The sequence below is a fragment of the Rhamphochromis longiceps genome, linkage group LG17, assembly GCF_057381845.1.
Source record: "Rhamphochromis longiceps isolate RC_006_pf linkage group LG17, R_longiceps_female_GT1.1, whole genome shotgun sequence".
NCBI lineage: Eukaryota > Metazoa > Chordata > Actinopteri > Cichliformes > Cichlidae > Rhamphochromis > Rhamphochromis longiceps.
The window spans coordinates 7,439,484-7,463,751 of record NC_140573.1 but is presented as its reverse complement, the minus strand read 5'-3'; the positions used below and the strand labels follow the sequence as shown (position 1 = coordinate 7,463,751).

Below are 24,268 nucleotides of genomic sequence, written 5' to 3'. Positions count from 1 at the left end.
CTTCTCGTTTATGAGACTTTCAGCAATTAATTTCAGCACGTAATTCTTCGCTGTTCGCATTCGACTAATGGTCACATGGCTTTTACCACCTGGTTCGCTCAAAAATGGAGACTGTGGGCTCTCAGTAAGGTTATAGGGATATGGGAACTGATGGCTGGCCCACACAAAGTAGATTGATTGTTCAGCCTGGTGCATTGATTTCTCCAGTTTGTAGATTCCCCAGTCAGAGAGTGATCACATCATGGCCGGTGCTTTACGCTGCCGAAGCACTTCTGTAATGAGAGCAGTCCTAGAAACACAGAGGCAAATGGACTGGCTGCGTTAAATGGAGAGCAAAGACACTTAGTGTCCTGTGGCAAAAAAAGGATGGATGCAGGTGTGGAGGTGAGTCTTTGTAAATGCCACAGGAAGAGTAGCAACAGTGTTGCAACAAACACCGTGCTGCATCTTACCCCAAAACAACATTAAAAGTAGGCACCGTATGTGATACAGAACATTTATGCTCATGTCTCAGGATGTGGCCTAATAGAATTAAAAGAAGGAGGAAAAAACACAAAGGTAATCTGCAAAAATATTCTTGCAGAATCCTGACATTGCAGATCTGTCAGCTGTATCATTTGACTGACGTCTTGGCATCAAGCGCATTTCTCAAACTGTAAGATGTGCTTGCAAGTGATTGCATTCTGAAGAGCGTTTGTAGCAGCGGGTTGGGGAGATTGTTATCCGTAAGGACGCAAGCACCGATAAGCGTTCTTATTTCTGATAATTGCTGGTAGAGCGCGACTTGAGTGCTTGCCATAAATCCTCGCACGGTACATAATTACAGCACAAGCCCGACAGCGTTTATTTATTTTACTTTGCTGCATTAAAAAAAAAACAACATTATTGTAATCTGTGCATATTAATTTTTAAAAATATGCTTGCAAGAAAATAAAGATGATCAAATAAGTAAGTAGGTGACAGTGGCAGTGATTAGATATTTGAGTGCATTTTCAAGAGATCAATCACATACTGGTCACAGTGTGTCATCCCTGTCGCTACTTTATCATATTGCCTGTGCAATAAGTAACAACACAAGATGAAAATACACAAAAAAATACTCTAAATTTTCTTACATATGTTTCATAAGCAAAATGCAAGGTTTACTTGTATTAAGCTTAACATCAATACAAAACATCCCAGGCTTAAAACCTTTATTATTTCAGAGACAATTGCTGTAGGATGTAAAAAGGGTTTATTAGTATACAGAGTCAGGGCAGGTTCAGCATGCACCATACTCCTGATATTCAGTTACTAGAGAATATGTTTAGCCCAAAACAACACTGCCACTGTGTGGTTCAAAAAAGTCACTGCAGTGTTTTGAAACGTCTGTTTTCCCCCCCACCCAGAACGGTCAGACGGCTCTGTTGGTGGCAGAAGGAGCCTCTCAACAAGACATAATTGACCTTCTGAAGGCCAACGCTGAGGTCCAAACCTCTGAGTCCACAAGCACCGCAGACCTCCTCTGAGTCAGAGTTCTCCAAACCATCCCAGCTCGCCATTCAACCGCTCAACTGCTCTGTTTCCGTTAACCGTGGCCGCCAACGTGGGGAGAAAACACTGAAATAAACACACGGTGGTACCGCACACATCATAAGACGTGGCAGGAGCTTTTCTTCCACGTCTATGCCAGTAATGCTGGTGGGTGTCGATGGATATGCTGCATCAACCGCTCAGGTCCACTGCTGAGGGTCCCGACAGCCTGATGAGAAGACGTTTCCACAGTGTCATGTGTGACTGACGGGATGTTAAGTAGGACACAGGGTGAGACTATAAAGCAGGACAACACATTGGGCGGCCTAGCAAGTGGACAGAGAGAGCCTCTGAACTGCTGCTTCCTATCATCAGCTAACTCTTAAAGCAAAATACTAAGCACATGACCTACCTTTGCAAATATAGAATATGAAATAATACATTATTTCTATTTTTTTCCCTTTCATGACATTGAAATCAGTCTTTACGTATTTGGACATAAGCCATTATTGAGGACATACTTTATGTAGAATAGATTATAATCACAAAAACTGTATTTTCTACTGCACTTTTTTTTTTAATTGTTGATGTGTTTCGTAAATAGTCCTCTATAATATTGGTGTCCAGATGAAATTATATATCTCCGAAAAGCATTCATTAGGAATTTAAATAACAGAATATAACTTATAACAGAATATATTTGACATTCAGTGTATCGTTTTTGCCGTACTACCCATCGCTTTTCACATGTGGGACATGGGTGCTCATCAGCTGTGTGTTAATGAGAAACAAATCCTTTCTGTGGGACATTAAACAATTTTTTATAACCACAACATGACCAGGCTGAAGAAAGACAACGCTCTTCTGTTATGAAGATTGTACTGCATGCCAATACGTTTACTCCCCCTACTGGCTGTCTTATAGTACTAAACAGCAGTATGTTGTAGTACTGTCTGTTCTCATAGCGACTCTCTCTTTCTCTGCATCTCCCGCCTTCAGTTCAAATATATTGTATGCCTTGTTCGCCTACTCGTTTTAAAATCAAACCATGTATGCAACTGCTACAAAATGCACAATGAATGTCAGGCTGGCTGTGACACATTCCAGGAAATTAATGTAGCAAGTTTAAATACACTGGCATGGGCTTTACGACTAACAGACACAGACTGTCAGTGGATGTGGCAGACATTGGAATGAGTCTGGTTATATATATTACGCGTGGCGAGACACATCGTCTCGTCCTTGCTTTCGTGAGGTCTCATTTCATAAACGGTAAGACAACATGGTAAATCTGACCCGAGGTTTGGGTTGAAGGTAGGGCTGGGACTTGGGTTTGCGTTTTAAGAAGCAATAGCAATTGAATACTACCTTACTGTCAGTCATAAAGTAGGTCGAGTGAGTGACCTTGGTCGAGCCTTAATCAGAAAACACAAGACATAAGATGTTTTCCACAGTGTTGATGTTTTTGTACCGCAAACCTACGTTCGTATTCCCGAGCTAATATGAAGCAGGAGTAGCGGTCTTTAAAATAAAGTTTACAGTTTCCCACTCAGTGACCGCTGCTGATGTCAAACAGTCCCGTATGTTTACAGTTAAATGAAATGCTGAAATGATACAACAGAATGGCATAAAATGATCTGTAATATAACATTATTATTATTATTAATTTTAGATAATTCATGTAGTTCATGGACTGCAAAGGAAATAGGGGGAGTAAGCCTAAATTAGAAAAGAAAATTGATAGGCAAATCGATCAAGTTCATTGTAAGCCTCTCTTTTCACCTGATTATGATCATATTTATGACTACTCTGATCTTTGTTCTCTTTTTTAAAGAGTTGGAGGTGGGATTTAAAGGGGAATACCACTTACTACTTTAACAACTGCCATATATGTGACCTATGACCATGATCCAGTCTGAATTTACAAAAGAAAAAAAGCTACACTCCAGACAGCTAACAAAAGGAAACGCTGAACATTTTTCTAGCATACAGACAAATCAAACCTATCAGCTGTTATTATCATTTATTAATAAAACTGGATTAGCAGTTGAATATTTGTGGCCATAGTGATACATCATGTCATTGGAATACATTACCATTTTGTCTTAATTGGTATTAATTTGGGGGTTTTTTTGCAGTGGGGTTTGTCATTCTAGTTAATGTTTTCGGACACAAATATAAAAATATGTAGACTGACCATGACGCAGGACTCATTTTAAATGAAGTATATTATATAGATCTATATACTTTGACTTATATAGTACATTTACACAAGAAAATACTTTTTTTCACACTGACTTAGTAATCAGATAAGTATTTGTGGGGGCTCACAAAGTAGCACAGGTTCTCTCCACAACGACGCTGCATTCACACAACATCAGTAAATCTCAATGTTAACTCTGTGCAGCGCATCTGATCATCACTGACTGTCTGTGTATGAAGGAACAAAAATAAGAGTCTGTACAGCCGTAGCTTCCTGCATTGCAGACAGCCAAAGGATGATCGGGAGGGCGCTGCGAGAATTATCTGGTGAATCTGGTCTTCCGTGCCTGCGTATAAGTCTCTATGAAAATCTATATGTTTAATCCCCTGTGACCCAGATATTATAAGGTTTCACATGAGCACCAAAGAATTGAAACCAAATCTGTTTCACACGGGACTAAATATGTATGTTATCTGTTCCTGTAAATCCAGCCAAATATATGTATATGTACATACAGTATTGTGAAAAGTATATAACAAGTATTGTCTGACAGTTTGCTCTAAGATTACAGTATTTATTCCAAATGCTATATTTTTTATCGTATAATATACCTATGTATGCATGGACAAATATTCAAGTGATACAGCTCAATGGGAATTTTGAATGACTGAAAACTGTACTGAGTATACCCTGATGATGTGATCATTTAACTTATCTTTCATCGGTTGGGTGGTTATAGTACATAGTGTGATTTGACGAGGTTGTGGACTGTCATGTGTCCTTTAATGCTACTCTTGACATTTCAGATCTGACACTGACTTAAGCTTATGAGAGCAACGTCTCCCTTGTTTGAATATCAAAGTGGAAATCCGAGCCGACGTACATGACAGAGTCAAATGTAAAAAGTTGTACCTCTCTGTAAGATTCCTTGTACAACAGGCTTGTATGTTACAAACCAGAGAATTAATTCTAAATAAATAAATGATAAACTCATGTTGTCGCATATGATTTTTTCTTTTTTAAATCAACCACAAAGCTGTGACAGACATGATTAATTACACATTCGGGCCATTCAGGCAAAAGTATACAAAAACAGTTTCTGTCGGAAGATGTGAAAAAGTAAGTACATCCCAATGAAAACAGTTTTTGTCTCATGTATTTTAACCAAACCAGTGAGAAGTGCTGAAAACTGCAGTGGCTTGAGTCTGGCTCCAAAATTAAGTATACCTTATGGATAAAATGATAAAATGCCCAACTTCAGGTGCTGGAATGGCTCAGTGGGTTGAGCAGGCTCAACTTTCTTATCTTGTTTAGTCTTTACCTCACAATATAAACCCTGAGGTCACTGTTTTTGTGAATTAGTTCCATATAAATAACATAAAATACATTTATAACTCTGGAAACATCCCACTGATAAAATGTGATATAAACATATCACATAAAATGTTACAGTCATGCAGCCCCGTGTGCACCCTGTGATACATGAGCTTGCAGAATTACTTTTAGCAGCAATAACTTGAAGCAGTTGTTTTCTGTATGGCTTTAACAGTCTCTCACATCACTGTTGAGGAACCATTCTTCTTTTGCACTCTTGCTTCAGTTCATTGAAGTTTGAGGGTATTCATTCATGCTCAGCTCTCTTTAAGTTTCCACCACAGCCTTTCAATCGAGTTGAGATTTGAACTTTGACTGAGCCATTGCAGCACTTTGATTCTTTTTATGCCGCTGTGTTTGGGTCCTGTTGCATGACCCAGTTTGTGCCAAGCTTCAGCTGTCAGACAGATGGCCTCACATTTGATTCCAGAATACTTTGGTTTACAGGAGTTTATGGTCAACTTAATGACTGCAAAGTACCCACATCCTGGTTCTGACAAACAAGCTCAAATCATCACCATTCCACCACCATGCTTGAAAGTTGATATGAGGTGTGCTGTAATTTTCACCAAACAAATCTCCACTTCGGTCCGGTCTTTCCAAAGGACATTGTTCAAGAAGTCTTGCAATATATTCAGATATTTATTTTCCATAACAAAGCTGTCTTGTTATGTTATTTTTAGAAAGAACACACTTTCTCTTGTCAACCCTTCCAAACAAGCTATATTTGTTCAGCCTTTCTCTGATTATACTCTCATGAACTCTAATGTGCCTGTAGAGTCTGAGATGTAACTCTTGGGAGTTTTGCAATTTTATCTGAGCATTCAATGGTCTGAGCTTGGAGTGAATTTGCTGGGACATCCACTCCTGGAAAGATTATGGCATTCTGTTAAGGCACACCTGAATGCTTCAAGCCAGCTAACTGATCAAAACTTATATAGCTTCAGTGCATCTGTAATAAATATGTGCAAGTTTCAGTGCTTCGTTTAAACTGTATGATACTTATACTGACCCAGGGTCAGTGTAAAATACAATCCTAGCTGTGTGAACAAAGCCTGGCTTCTTTAATCCTGCATGACAAACCTCAGGATGCAGGTTATTATTACTCTTTCCTGCTGGCACACCTGTCACACCTGAGAGTCAGCTAGAAACTTACAGTGACGTGGACATCATGCAAAGACTGCCAGACTCTGTAATACTGCAAATGATCAGTGACTCAGGTTAACACTAAACTTTAAACGGTACCTCTGTGTCTCTGTGTGCTGAACATTTAGGATTGAGTCAGGCTGCATGAGCTGAAGCTCTTATTTGTATATATCAGTATTTTTTTATTCAGGTGTGGGGAAAATACGTAACACTGCAGTGAAGCGATGTACCAGATTAATCCCTGGCCAAAGGTATCGTACTTAAATCAGACTACTGATCCAGCCACATCAGCCTTTTGTGAGGTCTGTTTAAAGTTGACTAAAAGTGAACTGCAGGTTCCTGAGAGGTGGACTGTGAGCACAGAAACACATGTTCATACATACAGCTGCAGCAAACTTACATTAATTTTAAATAGATTTGTTACTCTGATGTCTGTCTCTGTGTTAGTCCTCTGACAGACTGGTGACCTGTCCAGGTGTGCTCTACCTATGACTACTGGGACAGGCTCTAGCTCCTGTAATAGAAATTTTCTGTTATTCTCATTTAAAGTATTTAAGTGCTTATGCATATGCTTAGTTGTGATGCTGTTACTGTTCAGTGAAAGTTTCTAAAACTAGATGAACTTACTTCAGCGTCAGCAGTTTGAGAAAACAACTCCCTTTACAGGTGCTGATAAGGCCACAAAACAGCATAACCATTGATCTGTTAGGTTTCATAGCGAGCCACGTGAAGTGTGGTAGGATCAGTTTGTAACTTCCTCCCTCTTCCTTGGAATGCATAATGGAGTAGGAGCACAACTTCTGCGGGAGCGCTGACTGTGAACTGTGATGTTTGATGTGTGCTGGTGCAGTAATAAATAGCTTGATCACAGCTCTTTCTGTGTTGCAGACTTTATTTAAAAAAATTCCACAACACCTCCCACTGCAAACCTGAATTGAATATTCAGAAGACATTTGTTTAAATAGTTCTAGAAATCTGAGCTGTTGGTGTGTCCTTGGATTGTGTGGTAATAATATTAGAGCCTGCAATCTTTCTTACTGAATCTCTACTATGAGTCATGTTACCTGAGATTAATTCAATGTTTACCTGTCAGCCTGGACGAATGTGCTGTGTGAAGGAAATTAAATTAAATCAGATCTGAACTGCGTACATTTAAGGAACCTGTTCATATTTAATTGAAATATGAACCAGTGATTTTTTGATTGCTGATTCCAAGAGAGTCTTTGTGGAAATCCTGTTTGGCTTTTTGTTATTTTAATTCTCTTCTCTGTTTTCCAGAACAGTTCTCCACAGTCGCTGTCCACATGGGTCAGTGGGACCAAGAAGCACTCTGCTAATGTGTGGACTCTGACCAGCAACATCCAGCAGGACCCAGACAGCATTTTCTATCTCCCAGCTGGAATTTTTTGTTTGTCTGTGACTGGAGAGTCAGATTTTTGTTGAGCTTCACACTTGCAGAGGTAAGTCAGTTTGCAGAGATCCCTCCCACCCTGGTTTTTATGTGCTAGATTTCTTATCTGAAACAGTAATATTTCAGTGACTGCTGCTTGTACCACAGGTTAATACACGCTACTGATCCCTGATGGGAGAATCATCAATTTTGGCAACAAAGAAGCCTGGTGGATGTTTGTTTACAGTCTGATGATGGGACATCATGCTCTGCATCGTCAAAGTTTGCCTCCTCATTATTATTCATACCCAGTAATGTGAAGTATGCTTATATCTACTATAACTGAACAAACGCGGTGGTATTCATTTATGGAGGCTGCTGAGTCTGAATGTTGGATGTTGTGTATCTCGTGTTCTCTGGGTTTTGTTGTCCTCAGTCTTTTCGCAGGATCAGAAAACAAAACCAGGAGGCGCGTAAATGTTTCTTCTCCATGATGTTTCTTCAAATGTTTCTTCTGGATGATGATAAGACTATGACACAGGATGCCACCTTTGGTCTTATGGTGAAGCAAAGCTCAGGAAGAAGTGGGATTAAATGGTACCCACATGTGTGCTGCTGAGAAGGATGTACAGGGGCACCTGCAGCCAAATCCAAGCCTCAGGTTAGTTGTAGTTGCAGAACGCTATAGGACTGAGACAGCTGAGGCATCAAATGTTTGATTAAACGGATGAAAAAGAGAAGTTTCTTCCCTATAATTATCACTTCTTAAAATCTGTAGCAACTTCAAGTCTGTCAGCATGCTGAGCATGCTCAGAATGTGACAATATATTTTTGTTCAATATTTAATTTCTTTTAGTTGCAATTGTTAAATGAAAAAAATATATATATCCTTATAATTTAGCAAACTAATTTATCAAAAAAATATACATATATCTGTATTAGTTTTAATAAATTAATTTGACACCTGTATTGAAAATACCATATTGTATTCATACAGAATCAGTTTGGTATCATTGGTTGTCTGTTCACTGATTGTTGAAACTAAGAGCTACTTTGATCTGTTTAGATCTAAAGTATCCTAAGTTGAGCTCTGATGTTTCTTCACCCCTGTGTGTGATATGAGATTCCTACATGCTGGCAGAGCGGCAGTTTGTGCTCACAGATGGTGACGGTGTGGAGAGACGGTGGTGTTTCCTCAGAAGAACCAGCAGAGTCACTCGCTGACTGATGCTCATCTGCACTGCACAGAGGAAATCAACTGACCGAGGTTTGTCCAGTGACGTGTTTATGAAATGTATATTTGTTTTATGCTTACAGATGTGTTTTTCTTGACAGAGGCTCTGCAGAGGTTAGACAAAGCAGAGAAAACATGTGCTTTACATTTTACTGTGATTTATTGAGATATTTGTTGCCTGATGTTCAGCAGGAATGGAGAAATAGAATCAAAGGGAGATGTTTTTGATGTTTTTGTAATGATGTAAGTAAATCTTCAATATTATTTATTTGCTTGGTTATATTAGGAGTGTTTCTGAGTGAGGGGGAGAGGAGTCATCATCCAGGTAAAGTGACGTAGATCAGTGGATACACTTGTCTCCCCTTTAAAGGAGACGATCCAAGTCATCCTTAAATGTTAGTGCTTTCAAATACACAAACATTTTTAAAGGACAAAAATGAACATCCAACTTTGACTGTAACACAAAATAAATCTTTGCATGTGTGTTTTCAAACTCTCAGATGGGCAGCATATCAGTCTTGGACTGTCTAACCTGCCGGAGCAGCACTGAATGACCACCACACATGAGCATGTTCCTGCAACATTCAGCATCTGATCCTTCATCTGTGTGCTTCTGCTTTTGGTAAGTAGAGTTACCCAACTCCAGTAACTCTAAACACATGCCATCCATTTCTGACGGCCTGGTTACTTCCTGTCAGTTACTTTAGAAACCATGTGGTCACCTGACCTAACACTGTTTCTTCTTCTTCCCCTTAATGTTCAAGTGTCACATGTCAAACAGCTGGAGAGGAAACTACACCAGCGTACTGGGATGTTTCAGCAACACGTGCCAGATGCTGTTCCTTCATGGTGACATCACCAGAGACAGCCCCACCCACCTCAGGACCTCGCCATTGATCATGATGATTATAATGATGACAGCGAGCGGAACTAAGACTGTAAAAATCCACGACCAGAATTTTTCTTTCTAATTATTAATGAATACTGAGAGCCTCTTTCTGTGTTTTGTATGTTTTGGGGTTGTTTTTTTTACCTCATTTGTTACTAACAAAGTTCACCAAACTCACACAGTTTACATTCTGTATGTTTCCATCTTTACCAGCCACACTCTAATTGCATTTAAGAAAATAATCCTTAGAAATTGTCGTTTTTCTCTTTTGTAATTGATGATAATTCAGTGAATATACTGCACTGCTTCCTTCTATTGCGTCACACATTGCTTTATGTTTTTCAGTGTCCAGTTATTTTTTACTGCTGTTTGAATTCTCTGTATGTTTGACCCTGTAGACTGTTTGATGGACTGCTTGTCTGCCTGTTTGTAACCGCCGCCTGTTTTTTAATAAAGATTTGGATTTCTGACTTCAACACAGCCTCTGCGTGTCCTCCCTTTGTGTCCTCTTCCTCTGTGAACGTGTTGCATGTGTCACAGATTCATTTTATTAACAGCTTTCCCACAGTGAGTTGCATCAGCATTCATTCACAGCACATTTCAGAAGGATTCAGATTAATACAGTGATCTTATAGTCAGAATGATCCTGACAGTGCCACTGTAAACTCTTTCATCAGGTAAACTTTAAAGTTCAGTATTTCAAAGCAGGAGTTATGAAGACTTATACTGGCATTAGAACTAATAATATGTACTTACAAAGTCAAAGTTTTTTAATTATGCTAGAATATTGGAAGACAATCAACTTTGTGTTTTCCGCATATTAATTATTCTGAAATAGAGACGTGACCCTAACTGTACAGAAGCACTAAACAACTGACAATCTAAAAGACATCATTGGCCCGAGCTGTCATGCACAGTGAGTCTGATCCTTTGCTGTGAGAGTCTGACAAGCATGTTTCTGGTCAGTTTGGAACAAATAATATCACAATGTTGATCTTTTTTTCAATATTCCTTCTCTTTTACAACATAAACTGTGATCAAAGGTACTTATGTTCACAGCATGTAATAATACTGACAGTCCAGGGCATTGTGGTCTGTTGAGCTAGGGTTAGGGTTAGCAATTCAGACATATGTAATCAATATTAAACGTCTCTGACGTGGGCCACTGTCCACAGTGTTGGGAAATCCATACCAGGCTGGAATGAGTCAAGGTAGGTGAGCATCCACGAGAAGACACAGCAGATGCATCCTACTAATACTGACAGGACCAGGAGACTCCAGAAACTGAGCATCTTCTCTTCAGTGCCATCCTCGCCTGTCACCCTCTCTGCCCGCAGCTGAGTATGGAGTAGATAAGGGCGCAGAGAAACCCTTATTACTAATTTGTATTATAATTCAATTTTCATGAAATATTCATATTCAGTATTGGTCCTTTTATATTAATAACCACGTATCCACCCAGGCTCATGGTGGGGCAGGGCTCTGTCCTGGGATACAGTGGCGTGTCCAGCGGGGTGGCCTGGGGGGGCACAGGCCACCCCCCCAACCAGACTGGCCACCCCAGGTGCCACCCCAAAGGCAAAACAATAAAATTCAATCAAATATCAAATGTCCGATTATGTTTTCACGGTGAAGCTCAGATATCCGAGTGTAAGTGAATGCAGCATCGGCTTCTGCGCTATGCGCTTCACGTTAGCAAAGGTAGGAGAGCCAAGCACAAAAGACGGCACTGCAGGAAACAATTTTTCGGTGAAAGAAAATGAGGACAGAATCAGTGGCGTGTCTAGAAAATTTTTGTTGGGGGGGCCAGGTAGGGGCACAGATTTGGAGAAGGGTGGCAGATGTAATTGGCAGATAAAGTTTAAAAAAATTCTACCAACCGTTAACCATAATTCAATAATCCTGTAAACCTAATAACCGAATGCGCTTTTAACTCTTATTAGAATGAGATTTTAACCACTACGGTGCAAAGTTTTTAGATACTGCGTTGATAAAGTACCAGAGATACAATCAGTGCTTTGTCAGTGTTTACTCAGCATTCAAGGACAGCAATATTTGCATAGTATTTTTACTGACATATAGTGCACATATGTTTTGGGCAAAAACATTTTTGAATAAATACGAACATTTGTAACAAACAATTGACAAATTAGCCAATGCCAATGTAAAACTTTATCTGCCTGTTAAAAAAAGAAGATAATCTTCTCACAAACTGGTGTTTGATTTTGAAACAGGAAAAAAGTGGGGAAACAACTGAAAAGACTAACATTTGAATAAAACCTGAAAGCAAGTAAATACTTTCTATGCTGCCTTATGGTAAACTTTGGTAATATTGATGTATAAAGAGCAACACTGGCTGATGATGAAATACAGTCAGCTGGCATGGTGACACTGCCAGTATTAACCTGCAGGGCTGGACTGGGACAGAAAATCGGGCATTTTGACTACAGACCGGCCCACCAGGTATTAAAGCCATAAAGACTTTGAATGAAAACAAATGCTGTTGTTGTGACAGTCCCATATGGAAAAGAAATAGTAAAAACTTACATGATTTACTCATGAAAGTGGCCACTTTCTCATTACTTTCATATATTGTTTTAGTATCCAAAACATACAAGATTCATTATATAATCTTTCAAGGGATCTTATATCTGTTTTTACTCTTGTATGCTTTTCATACAAGTTTCACACAAGACAGATACAAACTTTATAAGATTTATTTATATCTTTTCCATATGCACACTGTCTTGTTGGTATATGTATGATTTCTATACATTTTACGTCAGATAAAAACTTTGGTTGTAAGATTTAGATAATTATTTAATAAAAGCTAGACATTTTAAATGAGAATAAGAAAGAAAAGTATTTCTTTGTGCCCACCTTTCCCTGTTAATGCCCTACCTGGCCCCCTGGCAAAACTTTCCTAGATCCGCCCCTGCACAGTTACCAGCTGTCAGCTACCTAAAAAAGGATCCTGGTGTTATTTGTCTCTCAGAAACAGTTCATAACTTCAACTTATTCATGTCACCTAAAAGGTAAACCTGTTTCTCCATCACCTGTTCAGCTCTGATGATTCAGTAAGGACATCTCCTGGTTTCATCTTCATGTTTCCCTCTCACCACATATCCAAACCGACATCATGACCAGCAGCTTTACAGCTGTTGCTCCAGCCAACATCAGCTGATACTAGAAATTAATATTAAATAAATTCTAACAACAGCTGATCAAGCTTAAACGTGCTGCTGTTGTTTAGCGCGACATCCGCTGGTTTCCTCTTTCTGGCACAAAGTGGGCGATAAACAAGAGAGAAAAGCCGATCAGCTGATCATTGATCAGTTTCATGATTGAAGTAGCAACAGGAGAGGCAGGGGGAGAGAATGAGAGAAGAGGCAGCTGTGCAGCGTAAAGACAGAATAAATCCAGCTTTGTGTCTTTTTCCATTCTAGCTAAAGGAAGCTTTAAAGCTTTAAGGAGTCGTTGGCAAGTCTACTAACTAAGATAAGATAAGATAAGATAAGATAACCTTTATTAGTCCCACACGTGGGAAATTTGTTTTGTCACAGCAGGAAGTGGACAGTGCAAAAGTTATGAGGCAAAAATTTGAATACAATAAGAATAAATACAGTACACAACTGTACAGAATAGAATAAAAGAAAATACTATATACAGTAGAATAAAATAAAATAAATATACAATAAGATAAAAATAGAATACAAATACAAATACTATATACAACTGAGTAAAAATACAACGATGACAGAAAGGATTATTGCACTTAGTATTATTGCATATGTATGGATGTGTGTGTTTGATCAGTTAAAGTCTTTATTATGGAGTCTGACAGCAGTGGGGAGGAAAGACCTGCGAAATCTCTCCGTCCCACACCGTGGGTGCCGCAGTCTCCCACTGAAGGAGCTGCTCAGTGCTGTCACAGTCTGCTGCATGGGGTGGGAGATGTTGTCCATCAGGGATGACAGCTTAGCCGCCGTTCTCCTGTCACTCACCACCTCCACTGGGTCCAGAGGGCATCCTAGAACAGAGCTGGCCCTTCGGATCACCCTGTTCAGTCTCTTCCTGTCCCCAGCAGAGATGCTGCCGCCCCAGCAGACCACGCCATAAAAGATAGCAGAAGCCACAACAGAGTCATAGAATTTCTTCAGGAGTGGGCCCTCCACTCCAAACGACCTGAGTCTCCGCAGCAGGTACAGCCTGCTCTGCCCTTTCCTGTAGAGGGCGTCTGAGTTATGAGTCCAGTCCAGTCTATTGTTCAGATGAACACCAAGGTACCTGTAGCTGTCCACAGCCTCAATGTCCATACCTTGGATGTTCAGTGGTTGCAGTGGAGAATGCTTGTGCCTGCGGAAGTCTACCACCAGTTCCTTGGTTTTACTGGCGTTGATCTGGAGGTAGTTCAGCTGGCACCAGTCCACAAAGTCTTGGGTCAGACCTCTGTACTCCTTGTCGTCCCCATCAGTGATGAGGCCGACTATTGCAGAGTCATCAGAGAACTTCTGCAGGAAGCACTGGGTGGAATTGTGGGAGAAGTCTGCAGTGTAGATGGTGAAGAGGAACGGAGCCAGAACCGTTCCCTGTGGGGCCCCCATACTGCAGACGACCCTGTCCGACACACAGCCCTGAGTCCTCACATACTGTGGTCGGTCGGTGAGGTAGTCCAGGATCCAGGTAGTGAGGTGATGGTCCACTCCAGAGTTCACCAGCTTGTCCTTTAGAACCGAGGGAAGAATGGTGTTGAAGGCACTGGAGAAATCAAAGAACATGATTCTCACAGTGCTTCCAGCGGTCTCCAGGTGAGCGAGGGAACGATGTAGGAGGTGAATGACGGCATCATCCGCTCCAATGCCAGGCTGGTAGGCAAACTGAAGTGGGTCCAGTGATGAGCTTATTAGGCGCCGAAGCTGAGCCAGGACCAACCGCTCCAGGGTCTTCATCAGGTGGGATGTCAGAGCCACCGGCCTGTAGCTGTTGAGGTCCTTGGGGCGTGAAGTCTTTGGCACTGGTACAACACAGGAGGTTTTCCAGAGCTGTGGGACTCTTCCCAACCTCAGGCTCAGGTTGAAGAGGTGCTCCATCACCCCACACAGTTGGTCCGCGCAGGACCTGACGACCCTCGAGCTGATGCCATCTGGACCCGCTGCCTTCTCGCCATTAATCCTCCTCAGTTCCCTCCTAACCTGGGTGGTTGAGAGAGACAGGCTGGAGCCTTGTGTTGAGTGTGTATTGGATGCTGTTGTTGGGGGTGGGGGGGGAGTGAGCAGGGTGAATAGAGGAGGTGTGAAGTGTCTGAGGTGGAACAGCAGCAGTGGGGGTGGGTGAGTCTGCAGCCGATGTTGCAGACTGCCTCATGGCTGAGTCAAATCTGTTGAAGAAATGATTCAGTTCAATCTTATGAATAAAAAAAAGTTCACTATCAGTAACATCATAGCACCCACCCAGCTGTATAAAAACTCTGTCAAGCTGGCTAGAACGCAGTATGAGTTATTGCAACTGACAGTAAAAAGTCAGCATAACGAAAATAAACTCCACCTAAACTTGGTTTATATCCGACCCAGATAGACTGCAGGTCATAACTTCTTACCTGAAGTTCAGTTCACCTGACACTCGGCGGCTGCCTCGAGGCTCTCCTCCTGCCTCCCCTTCCCTCATCCACCTGTTGCCTCTGTGGAAGCCCCGCCATAGCGCCATAGCCACCACCAAACAACTGAGTTATTTTTACACATCGACCTGCATCTGGCCAATCCACCACCTCTCATTGTTCATGCCATTACAAAAATAAATAAATAAAAATAAGTCACTGGGCATATGCTCAGGGTATACTTACTCAGAGTTTGCACTAAACCGGCTTCCTGAAATAGGGCCCTGGGCCGGCTTCCTGAAATAGGGCCCTGGGCCCTGTTTCAGGAAGCCGGTTTAGTGCAAACTCTGAGTAAGTATACCCTGAGTTAACGAAAACTCTGGGTTTTCGGTTTCACAAAGCGAGTTTAGATTAATTCTGAGTGAGTTACTATGACGACACACACACAGCTAACCTGCCCCCTAGCAGGTTTACTTCAACTAACCCTGACCTTCTCCGCCTCTTTGTCAGAAACCTGACTGTAGGAAGTGTCAGACATGGCGTGTTCCTTCAGGTCAGTAGAAGTGTCAGTAGATGTTGAAGCCCAAATTCTCCACAGAGCTCTCCGCCGGGAGAGAGTGATTAGAGCGCGTTTGGACATTTTATCATTTCCTGATGATTTCCTGTGTGAACGTTACCGTTTTTCAGCACAATCTATAATTGATTTGAATAACATCCTCAGGCCTAATATTGCTCATGTGACACATCGCGGACATTCTCTCAGTTCTGTACATATTATTTGTATTGCACTTCGGTTTTTTGCAAACGGGAGCTTTCTGTATAATATTGGTGACGCTGAGCACGTTTCCAAGGCTACCGTCTGTCGGGCAGTCAGGAATGTTACAGTTGCACTGAAACGTCTCCTGTACTCGTTTGTGGTGTTCCCCGGTCATAGACCCACAAGATTTATCAAAGAGGGATGCCACCCTTCTCCAAATCTGTGCCCCTACCTGGCCCCCCCAACAAAAATTTTCTAGACACGCCACTGTATATATACCCGTCTAGCGGTTAATTGCATAAGTGCATGGAGGCAGGACCTCACAGCAGAAGCATACTCCATAATGTGTTGTACATTATCATATGTATATTATATGTAATGTGGTATTTTTCAATTATTGTATTTACCAACATCAAGAAGTCACAAGCAAAGAAAGACCACACAATGGTGCATGTTTAAACAAGAAGAGTTTACTGGTCAAAATTATTTATTAAACAAATAAACCACATTTTTTTAACCACCAAAAAATACACGTTCAAAGCAACACAACGGCGGCCCAATATCAGACAGAATTCCACTCTGTACAGTGGGCAATCTTAATGAAGCAGTTGGTTCTATTTTGTGGATTCAAGCGGCTCTTCATATTTTTGGCCACCAGATGTCACCAGAGAGGACTGTGTTGAAAAGCTTCGAGTAACGAACCGTTTTTCAATACAAGCTTCAGTGCTTCAGAAAGCTTCATTTGGCCATCACTAACACAAAGCAAACTGAGAATCAAACAGAAAAGACTCAACACAGAAAAAGCCCTCACAGATTGAAAACCTCCACCAATCCAGCTCACTGTCTGTGCAGTATTGTCAGGCTCCTGGGTCTGAGCGACCCAGGGACCCTGAGCAGTTATGAACTAGTATTACAATATATGTGTTTTGGAATTGCTGTCCCTCGTTCTCCCTGCTTGTAGATATATGTGTGTGGATGCAGGTGTTTCTGTAAGCACTGTTTACAGGCATGTTCAGGCCTGGTGGGTGTGGCCCTGGGAGGTGGTTTGCCACACCTAAAGACCGTGACACACCTGTAGCTGATCAAGCCTCGTCGGAGGAGCTACTTGAGAGTGTGGTGGAGCTTTCTCTGACGTGGGATTATTGTGTGGCTTCATGTTAGTCTCTCGACCAGTTCCTAGTTTAAAGTCTGCTGCATTATGGTGTGTTTGACGGCTGCCTCTCTCTTATGTTCCCAGGAGTAGCGGGGAGACGAGAGGACAGCGAGCACGGGGTGCTCATCACGGAGAAGCGGAGACAGAAACACTAGCACTGGGAAGAGGACACGTCACGGGAGTCGGGAGAGCACGGGGATTTATTGTCATGTTTTTCCATCACTGTAAATAAACGCACTGCTAAGCACACAGAACTCTGGCTGATTGGGACCCACACCCAGTTTCACACCTTGGCTCAGGCGATTAGAGGATCATCAGGGGGTCCTTTTGTCCCTTTGTGGGGGGATACTCCCACTAGGTTTATATCTGGGACTCTCCACCATTTGACCTTAGAACTGAAGAAGCTTCTCGGATGAGAGGTGAAACGTCTTCAAGTAACTTAAAGAAGTCCAGACGCTTTTCTTTGCAAGCTCCTTTGACTAAACACACAGAGCTCCGCGCCTGGGTCCTCCTTCCCTACCACTTAAACCCCCGCGGAGCCATCATTTTGCGTTTCTACCTTTAAAAGCCGGAGAGCAGTCAAATGCTGGAAGTGGAAGCTAAACTGGCTAGTCATTCATATGTATATTAGGTTGTTACCTAGGAATTTTGGAGGGAGGGGAGTGGGGGGGTGTGAGCTAAAAGCTGTGAACTTCCCTTTTGTGTTTCATCTTGATGCATTCTCAATCATCCAGGGAAATAAATCTCCAAAAGTCACCAACTTGGAGTGTTTCAGTTTGCCATCTTAGGGAGAAATCAACACACATGGGTGTATTTCCTTTGTTGCTGAGATTTATTGATAAAAACAGTACAAAAAACCAACCATTTGTACACATATTTACAAATAATAATAAAAAGCGAGTGAGTACATTACAACATTTTCAGCAATCACTCACAATCCTGGCATCCATCACATCCACGCCACACTTTGTTTTGTTGTAAAGGGTGACAGTGTTTGGCTTCCTTTTGGTAGTGTTATCAGTCTGAACCACGCTGTGCATGCTGCTTGACCTTCCCATTGCTCACAATTTGAATTTGTTCACACTGCAGATGAGGAGACTGCTTCTCCACCGAAAAAGAGAGCTTGTTTGGGGACTGAGACAGCGAAAGATGGCACAGTGTGGCGTGAAGAACAGGTGGGGACCTGTCTCCCTTTCACCCCAATAGAAGGTTTTCCGTCTAAGAAGTTTTTGCGCAAGTGAAAGCGATGTGAAAAAATTGTCCGTGGTAACATTTCTGCCCTTGTCTAGGAATGATTCCATCAGCCTCATTACTACATTTTCAGAAAGTCTCTCCCCAGTGGGACGATTGGGGTCCTTGCCAAGATATGGGAAGACATTGCAAATGTACTTGGATTTTAGGTCACAAGCCACCCAAAACTTGATCCCAAACTTGTCAGGTTTACTTGCAATATACTGCAGGAAACGAGTCTTTGATGGGAAAAGCTGTTCATCAACGGTGATATGTAGATCAGGGTTGTAGCACGTGATGCAGTTGGTGACAAATGATCCCCACACACTGGAAATTGCAGCGAACTTGTCAGTCTTTGCTCGATCACAGCGGGTGGATTTGTCATCAAAGCGTAGGTGTTGCATGATGTCTTGGAAGCGGTTTCGTGCCATAGTTCCAATTATCTGTGGGTTTCCCAGGTTTGCTGACCAGCAGTCATTTACAGATGGAACCCTGTAAACCACCCGCAAGATGACAATTGCAATAAATGCCATTAGTTCAGGGAGGTCCATGAACCAATGAACATGCTCCGTTTGCTGTGCATGTTGAATAGTCCATTCTTGAATGCTATGAAGCATGTCAAGAGTGATGAAACACAGGAAGCTCTGAAGGCGACTCGAGATACTTCTCCTGGCCTTAGCCGTTGGCTCTCCATCTGCAGCGTACGCTTCTATTGGGGTGAAAGGGAGACAGGTCCCCACCTATTCTTCACGCCGCACTGTGCCATCTTTCGCTGTCTCAGTCCCCAAACAAGCTCTCTTTTTCGGTGGAGAAGTAGTCTCCTCATCTGCAGTGTGAACAAATTCAAATTGTGAGCAATGGGAAGGTCAAGCAGCATGCACAGCGTGGTTCAGACTGATAACACTACCAAAAGGAAGCCAAACACTGTCACCCTTTACAACAAAACAAAGTGTGGCGTGGATGTGATGGATGCCAGGATTGTGAGTGATTGCTGAAAATGTTGTAATGTACTCACTCGCTTTTTATTATTATTTGTAAATATGTGTACAAATGGTTGGTTTTTTGTACTGTTTTTATCAATAAATCTCAGCAACAAAGGAAATACACCCATGTGTGTTGATTTCTCCCTAAGATGGCAAACTGAAACACTCCAAGTTGGTGACTTTTGGAGATTTATTTCCCTGGATGATTGAGAATGCATCAAGATGAAACACAGAAGGGAAGTTCACAGCTTTTAGCAGCTCCCCCACCCCCTCAATCACACACCCCCACTCCCCTCCCTCCAGAATTCCTAGGTAACAACCTAATATACATATCTTCCACTTCCAGCATTTGACTGCTCTCCGGCTTTTAAAGGTAGAACGGTAGAAGCCTGGGACTCCAGGTGCTACACCCCCACAGTTTGCCCTGCCAAACCGTGACAAGTATTTACTTTTAATATTGTATATTATATAATATTGTATTTTGTATCATCACAACACAGCTGTATGTGATATAAAGAGGGAGATGACACACAGGCTGCATTTAAATAAAATAAAATAAAGAAACCCAAATAGTATAAACAGTTGTCAGCATATCAGTATTCAGCCATGGCTGAATGCTATATATTGCGCCTGGCCTGCTCAGGTGTGCTGCAGCTACTCCCAGAAAGAGACACAGGCAATTATGAAGATAATCTATAATCATCTGGTCTAGATGACTTACCTATTTGCTCTTCCCATGGTTTGGTTTTTCAGCCCATTTAACTTTTTATGGGCTGAAAAAATATTTTCAATCAACTGAGAAAACAGCTCCAACACTTTGGTTGCTATTTAACTAAAATATGTATCTGTTCGTGATTTAAAAATAATAATTGAACAGTGCATAAAAACTTTAAAATAGGATTTTTAAGATATGCATATTTTAGTGGTACACCCATTCTTATTTTTTCCCCCTTTTTCCCGAAACACAATGTGCTCATATTCCCGTCTGTTTTTCGAATGTAGGGGCTCAGCACCAACAGCGTTGGACTGTGAAATAAAAGCAGTGGCCAGCAGATGGCGGTATAACCCCACAGTACACTCACACAGGACGAAGAAGAGCAAGCTGAGACGTTCATTTCCCAGTGTTTCATTGCTCAGCCACAAACAGTTTTTCTTATTGATCTCTTAAAGATAATTTGCATCTCATTTTTCAAAAATATGATTGGCTTTTTTAATTAATTAATTAATTTGGTGTTCGATGTCTGAATTAGTTAGCTTTCTTATGACCTTCATGATTGAAAATTACGTCATATTTCCCTTGCAGTTTTAGTGTTAGCATAGTATTATTACTACCTGCTGCCCACACCTTATGTTTGTGAGGTGCAGCCAATCAGAGGAAAATGTTGGATGGTTTTAGACAGTGGACAACATCAGGGGCTTCACAAATGATTTGAAGAAGCTAAATAATGAATATGTTTTAACTGTGTGTTACATCCTGTGAGGCTGTGGGAGTGTGTGGGCGTGGTGTTGTCTTCTCCCTCTCCTCCTCCTTCTTTCTTGCCCCTCCCCTTGTCTCTCTCTGCCCCTGCCTTCTCCTTTAGGACACACCTGCTGCTCATCTGCCCTCGTTTACCACCAATTACCCTCAGAGGTGATATAAGCTGGAGAAGAGCAGTGTGGAGGTGTGGGAGAGGCTTCTGGTGGAGTTCTTTTGTGCTGGTCAGTGTGTGAGATTGGTTTAGGTATGGAAAAGGTCTGCTGTGTGTGACCAGCCCCACCGTGTGTGGCTCTTTGTGAGTAGTTCTTAGCTGAGTGGTGTTTTCCCTTAAGTGACGGCGACTAGTGATGGGCAGATGAAGCCCCATGAAGCACTGAAGCTTTTCATCCAATTGGTTCACCCCAACGTGAAGCTTCATGAAGCTTCATTTGCTCTAGCAGGACACCTACTGGACGTAAAAATAATAGCTGGCATGAATTTGAAGAGTGTGGCATTTTGCACACAGCCTGTAAATGTCAACAACAAAAGGAGTGTGTAAAACATGTATATTGTAGTGATGGCAGTATACTGTGTATATTTATAGTGGCAGTATGGGAAATGATTATTTGGAAATGCTTGAAATGGAAATGATCATTTACTGTGAGGTGAGGTGTGGTTGGGGTGTGGACAGTAGTTGTGCTTTTGTAACGTTGAGGTATGGACAGCTACACACTGCCTGTTCACATTTTATTCTGTAAAAACTAAATTTTCACTGCTTTTATGACCTTTTTAGTGGGGAGAACATAGCTAGGATTTAATGATTTAACAAATCTTTTGAATCCTTTGTCCTCCACAATGCTAAATGGCTGGGAGTCCTCAATCACCATGCTAACTAGGTCTTCATCTATTTGAGATTGTTCTCCTGAGGAAAGACAATAAAGATAAAGCACAAATATAAATATCACACACGTAACTTATAACAGTTGTATAATATTGTTATATCATTTAGTAACATTACTGCATCCTATATTATCATTGCATTTGATGGCTCACCTGGTCTTGCTCCACAATCGGTGTCCCCCTTATTCTCATGCAAAGCTCTGTAGTGCCTAAGCATGGATGAGGTGTTGTTGTTATATCCCAGCTCCCTGGCACATAGCAAACACTTCACCTTGTACAAAAGTCAAGACAGCTCAACATAAATTGTATTGCACCATCAGTATCATGAAAATACATCTTCTGTAGAAATTTACATACCTTGTTGGGAGGAATAAGATCAAAATGTTCCCACACAGGGGAGGACATCCTCCTCTTCTTAGCTGGCTCCATTCTCTCCTGACTTTCCTCACTCTCATAAACCTCCAAACGGTCTCCAAACTCTCACTAACCGCAACTCTCCATCAAACACCCACATTTTTGAATGAAGTCTGAGGGGTTTATATCGCTGTCATATCTCGCGGCAAAGTTCGAACCGCTTCCTGAACCAGTCACGTGGTACAGCCAGGCAGCGAGGCTTCGGACGTCATCATTTTCAGCTCCTCCCATAAATGAAGCAAGCCTCGATACGCGCTTCGCGGAAACGCCCCCTCATTACTCGACACACGCTTCGAAGCCTCGATACAGAACGTCCCATCACTAACGGCGACCTCCATTAGTTTGTTTGGCCTGCTTGGGTATTGTTACTAGCAGTGTTGCTGTCTTTTTCTGTTGAAGCCTTGTTGTTTTCTTTTGTCGAAGTGGTCACTATCTCTTTGGGTTGACCTGTCTGATTTATCATTAAAGCAGCGGTGCTGTCTCCTTTTGTTGTTACTATTTATATGATTGTTGAGTTAATTGATTATAATAAAGATATATTTTGTGTTAACTACCTCTGCCTGGTGTTCTTTTTGTTTCACCCGGATCCAACTGTTACTGTCCCCCACCCTCTTCGCCTAGCTTTCATGTGGGGACGTAACAAAGTGGGGGCTCATCCGAGATCGGAATGAAAGGAATTGAGTTTATTACGAGTGTGAACAGGTGTTTGTGTGTTGTGTGAGGGTCATTTGACTAGCTGCTGCTCTCCCCGGCTAGCACAGGGAGTGTCTAGCTGAGCATTTGCTCTTTCAATTCAATTCAATTCAATTTTATTTATATAGCGCCAAATCACAACAAAAGTCGCCTCAAGGCGCTTCATAGATACAGAGAAAACCCCAACAATCATATGGCCCCCTATGAGCAAGCACTTTGGCGACAGTGGGAAGGAAAAACTCCCTTTTAACAGGAAGAAACCTCCGGCAGAACCAGGCTCAGGGAGGGGCGGCCATCTGCTGCGACCGGTTGGGGTGAGAGAACGAAGACAGGATAAAAGACATGCTGTGGAAGAGAGACAGAGGTTAATAACAGATATGATTCAATGCAGAGTGGTCTATTAATACATAGTGAGTGAGAAAGGTGACTGGAAAGGAAAAACTCAATGCATCATGGGAATCCCCCGGCAGCCTACGTCTATTGCAGCATAACTAAGGGAGGATTCAGGGTCACCTGGTCCAGCCCTAACTATATGCTTTAGCAAAAAGGAAAGTTTTAAGCCTAATCTTGAAAGTAGAGATAGTGTCTGTCTCCCGAATCCAAACTGGAAGCTGGTTCCACAGAAGAGGGGCCTGAAAACTGAAGGCTCTCCCTCCCATTCTACTTTTAAATACTCTAGGAACAACAAGTAGGCCTGCAGAGCGAGAGCGAAGTGCTCTAATAGGGTGATATGGGTACTACAAGGTCATTAAGATAAGATGGGGCCTGAATATTTAAGACCTTGTATGTGAGGAGCAGGATTTTGAATTCAATTCTGGATTTAACAGGAAGCCAATGAAGGGAAGCCAAAACAGGAGAAATATGCTCTCTCTTTCTAGTCCCTGTCAGGACTCTTGCTGCAGCATTTTGGATTAGTTGAAGGCTTTTCAGCGAGTTTTTTGGACATCCTGATAATAATGAGTTACAGTCGTCCAGCCTGGAAGTAATAAATGCATGAACTAGTTTTTCAGCGTCACTCTGAGACAGGATATTTCTAATTTTAGAGATGTTGCGCAAATGGAAGAACGCAGTCTTACATATTTGTTTAATATGTGCGTTGAAGGACATGTCCTGGTCAAAAATGACTCCAAGGTTCCTCACAGTGTTACTGGAGGCCAAGGTAATGCCATCCAGAGTAAGAATCTGGTTAGATACCATATTTCTAAGATTTTCAGGGCCGAGTACAATAACCTCAGTTTTATCTGAATTAAGAAGCAGAAAGTTAGCGGCCATCCAGGTCTTTATGTCTTTAAGACATTCCTGCAGTCTAACTAATTGGTGTGTGCTATCTGGCTTCATGGA

At 41.8% G+C, this 24,268-nt stretch overlaps 2 protein-coding genes across 2 annotated transcripts in view; one reads left to right on the top strand and one right to left on the bottom strand.

Moving 5' to 3' along the window:
- The window catches only part of kank4 (KN motif and ankyrin repeat domains 4), a 33,179-nt gene extending 28,482 nt beyond the window's left edge, over positions 1-4,697 (top strand). Inside the window, exon 10 of the mRNA XM_085386748.1 lies at positions 1,389-4,697. Within this exon, the coding sequence (XP_085242874.1) occupies positions 1,389-1,508 (120 nt within the window). The 3' untranslated portion in view covers positions 1,509-4,697. The remainder of the gene's footprint in view (positions 1-1,388) is intronic.
- Positions 4,698-21,308: 16,611 nt separating this feature from the next.
- On the bottom strand, positions 21,309-22,313 carry LOC146649232 (uncharacterized). Its single transcript, XM_085387099.1, has 3 exons — positions 22,178-22,313; positions 21,974-22,091; positions 21,309-21,842 (listed from the first exon to the last, which is right to left on the bottom strand). Exons 1-3 carry the CDS (start codon positions 22,247-22,249, stop codon positions 21,682-21,684), a joined length of 351 nt encoding a protein of 116 aa, XP_085243225.1. The 5' UTR covers positions 22,250-22,313; the 3' UTR covers positions 21,309-21,681.
- Between the last annotated feature and the right edge of the window lie 1,955 nt (positions 22,314-24,268).

What these genes read in the sequence shown, in the direction of transcription:
- LOC146649232 (XM_085387099.1), bottom strand. Translation starts at nt 22,249, where the DNA reads ATGGAGCCAGCTAAGAAGAGGAGGATGTCCTCCCCTGTGTGGGAACAT. An exon ending in ATCTTATTCCTCCCAACAAG is followed by an intron (nt 22,092 to 22,177) that starts GTATGTAAATTT and finishes CTTTTGTACAAG; the next exon opens with GTGAAGTGTTTGCTATGTGC. An exon ending in CGATTGTGGAGCAAGACCAG is followed by an intron (nt 21,843 to 21,973) that starts GTGAGCCATCAA and finishes GTCTTTCCTCAG; the next exon opens with GAGAACAATCTCAAATAGAT.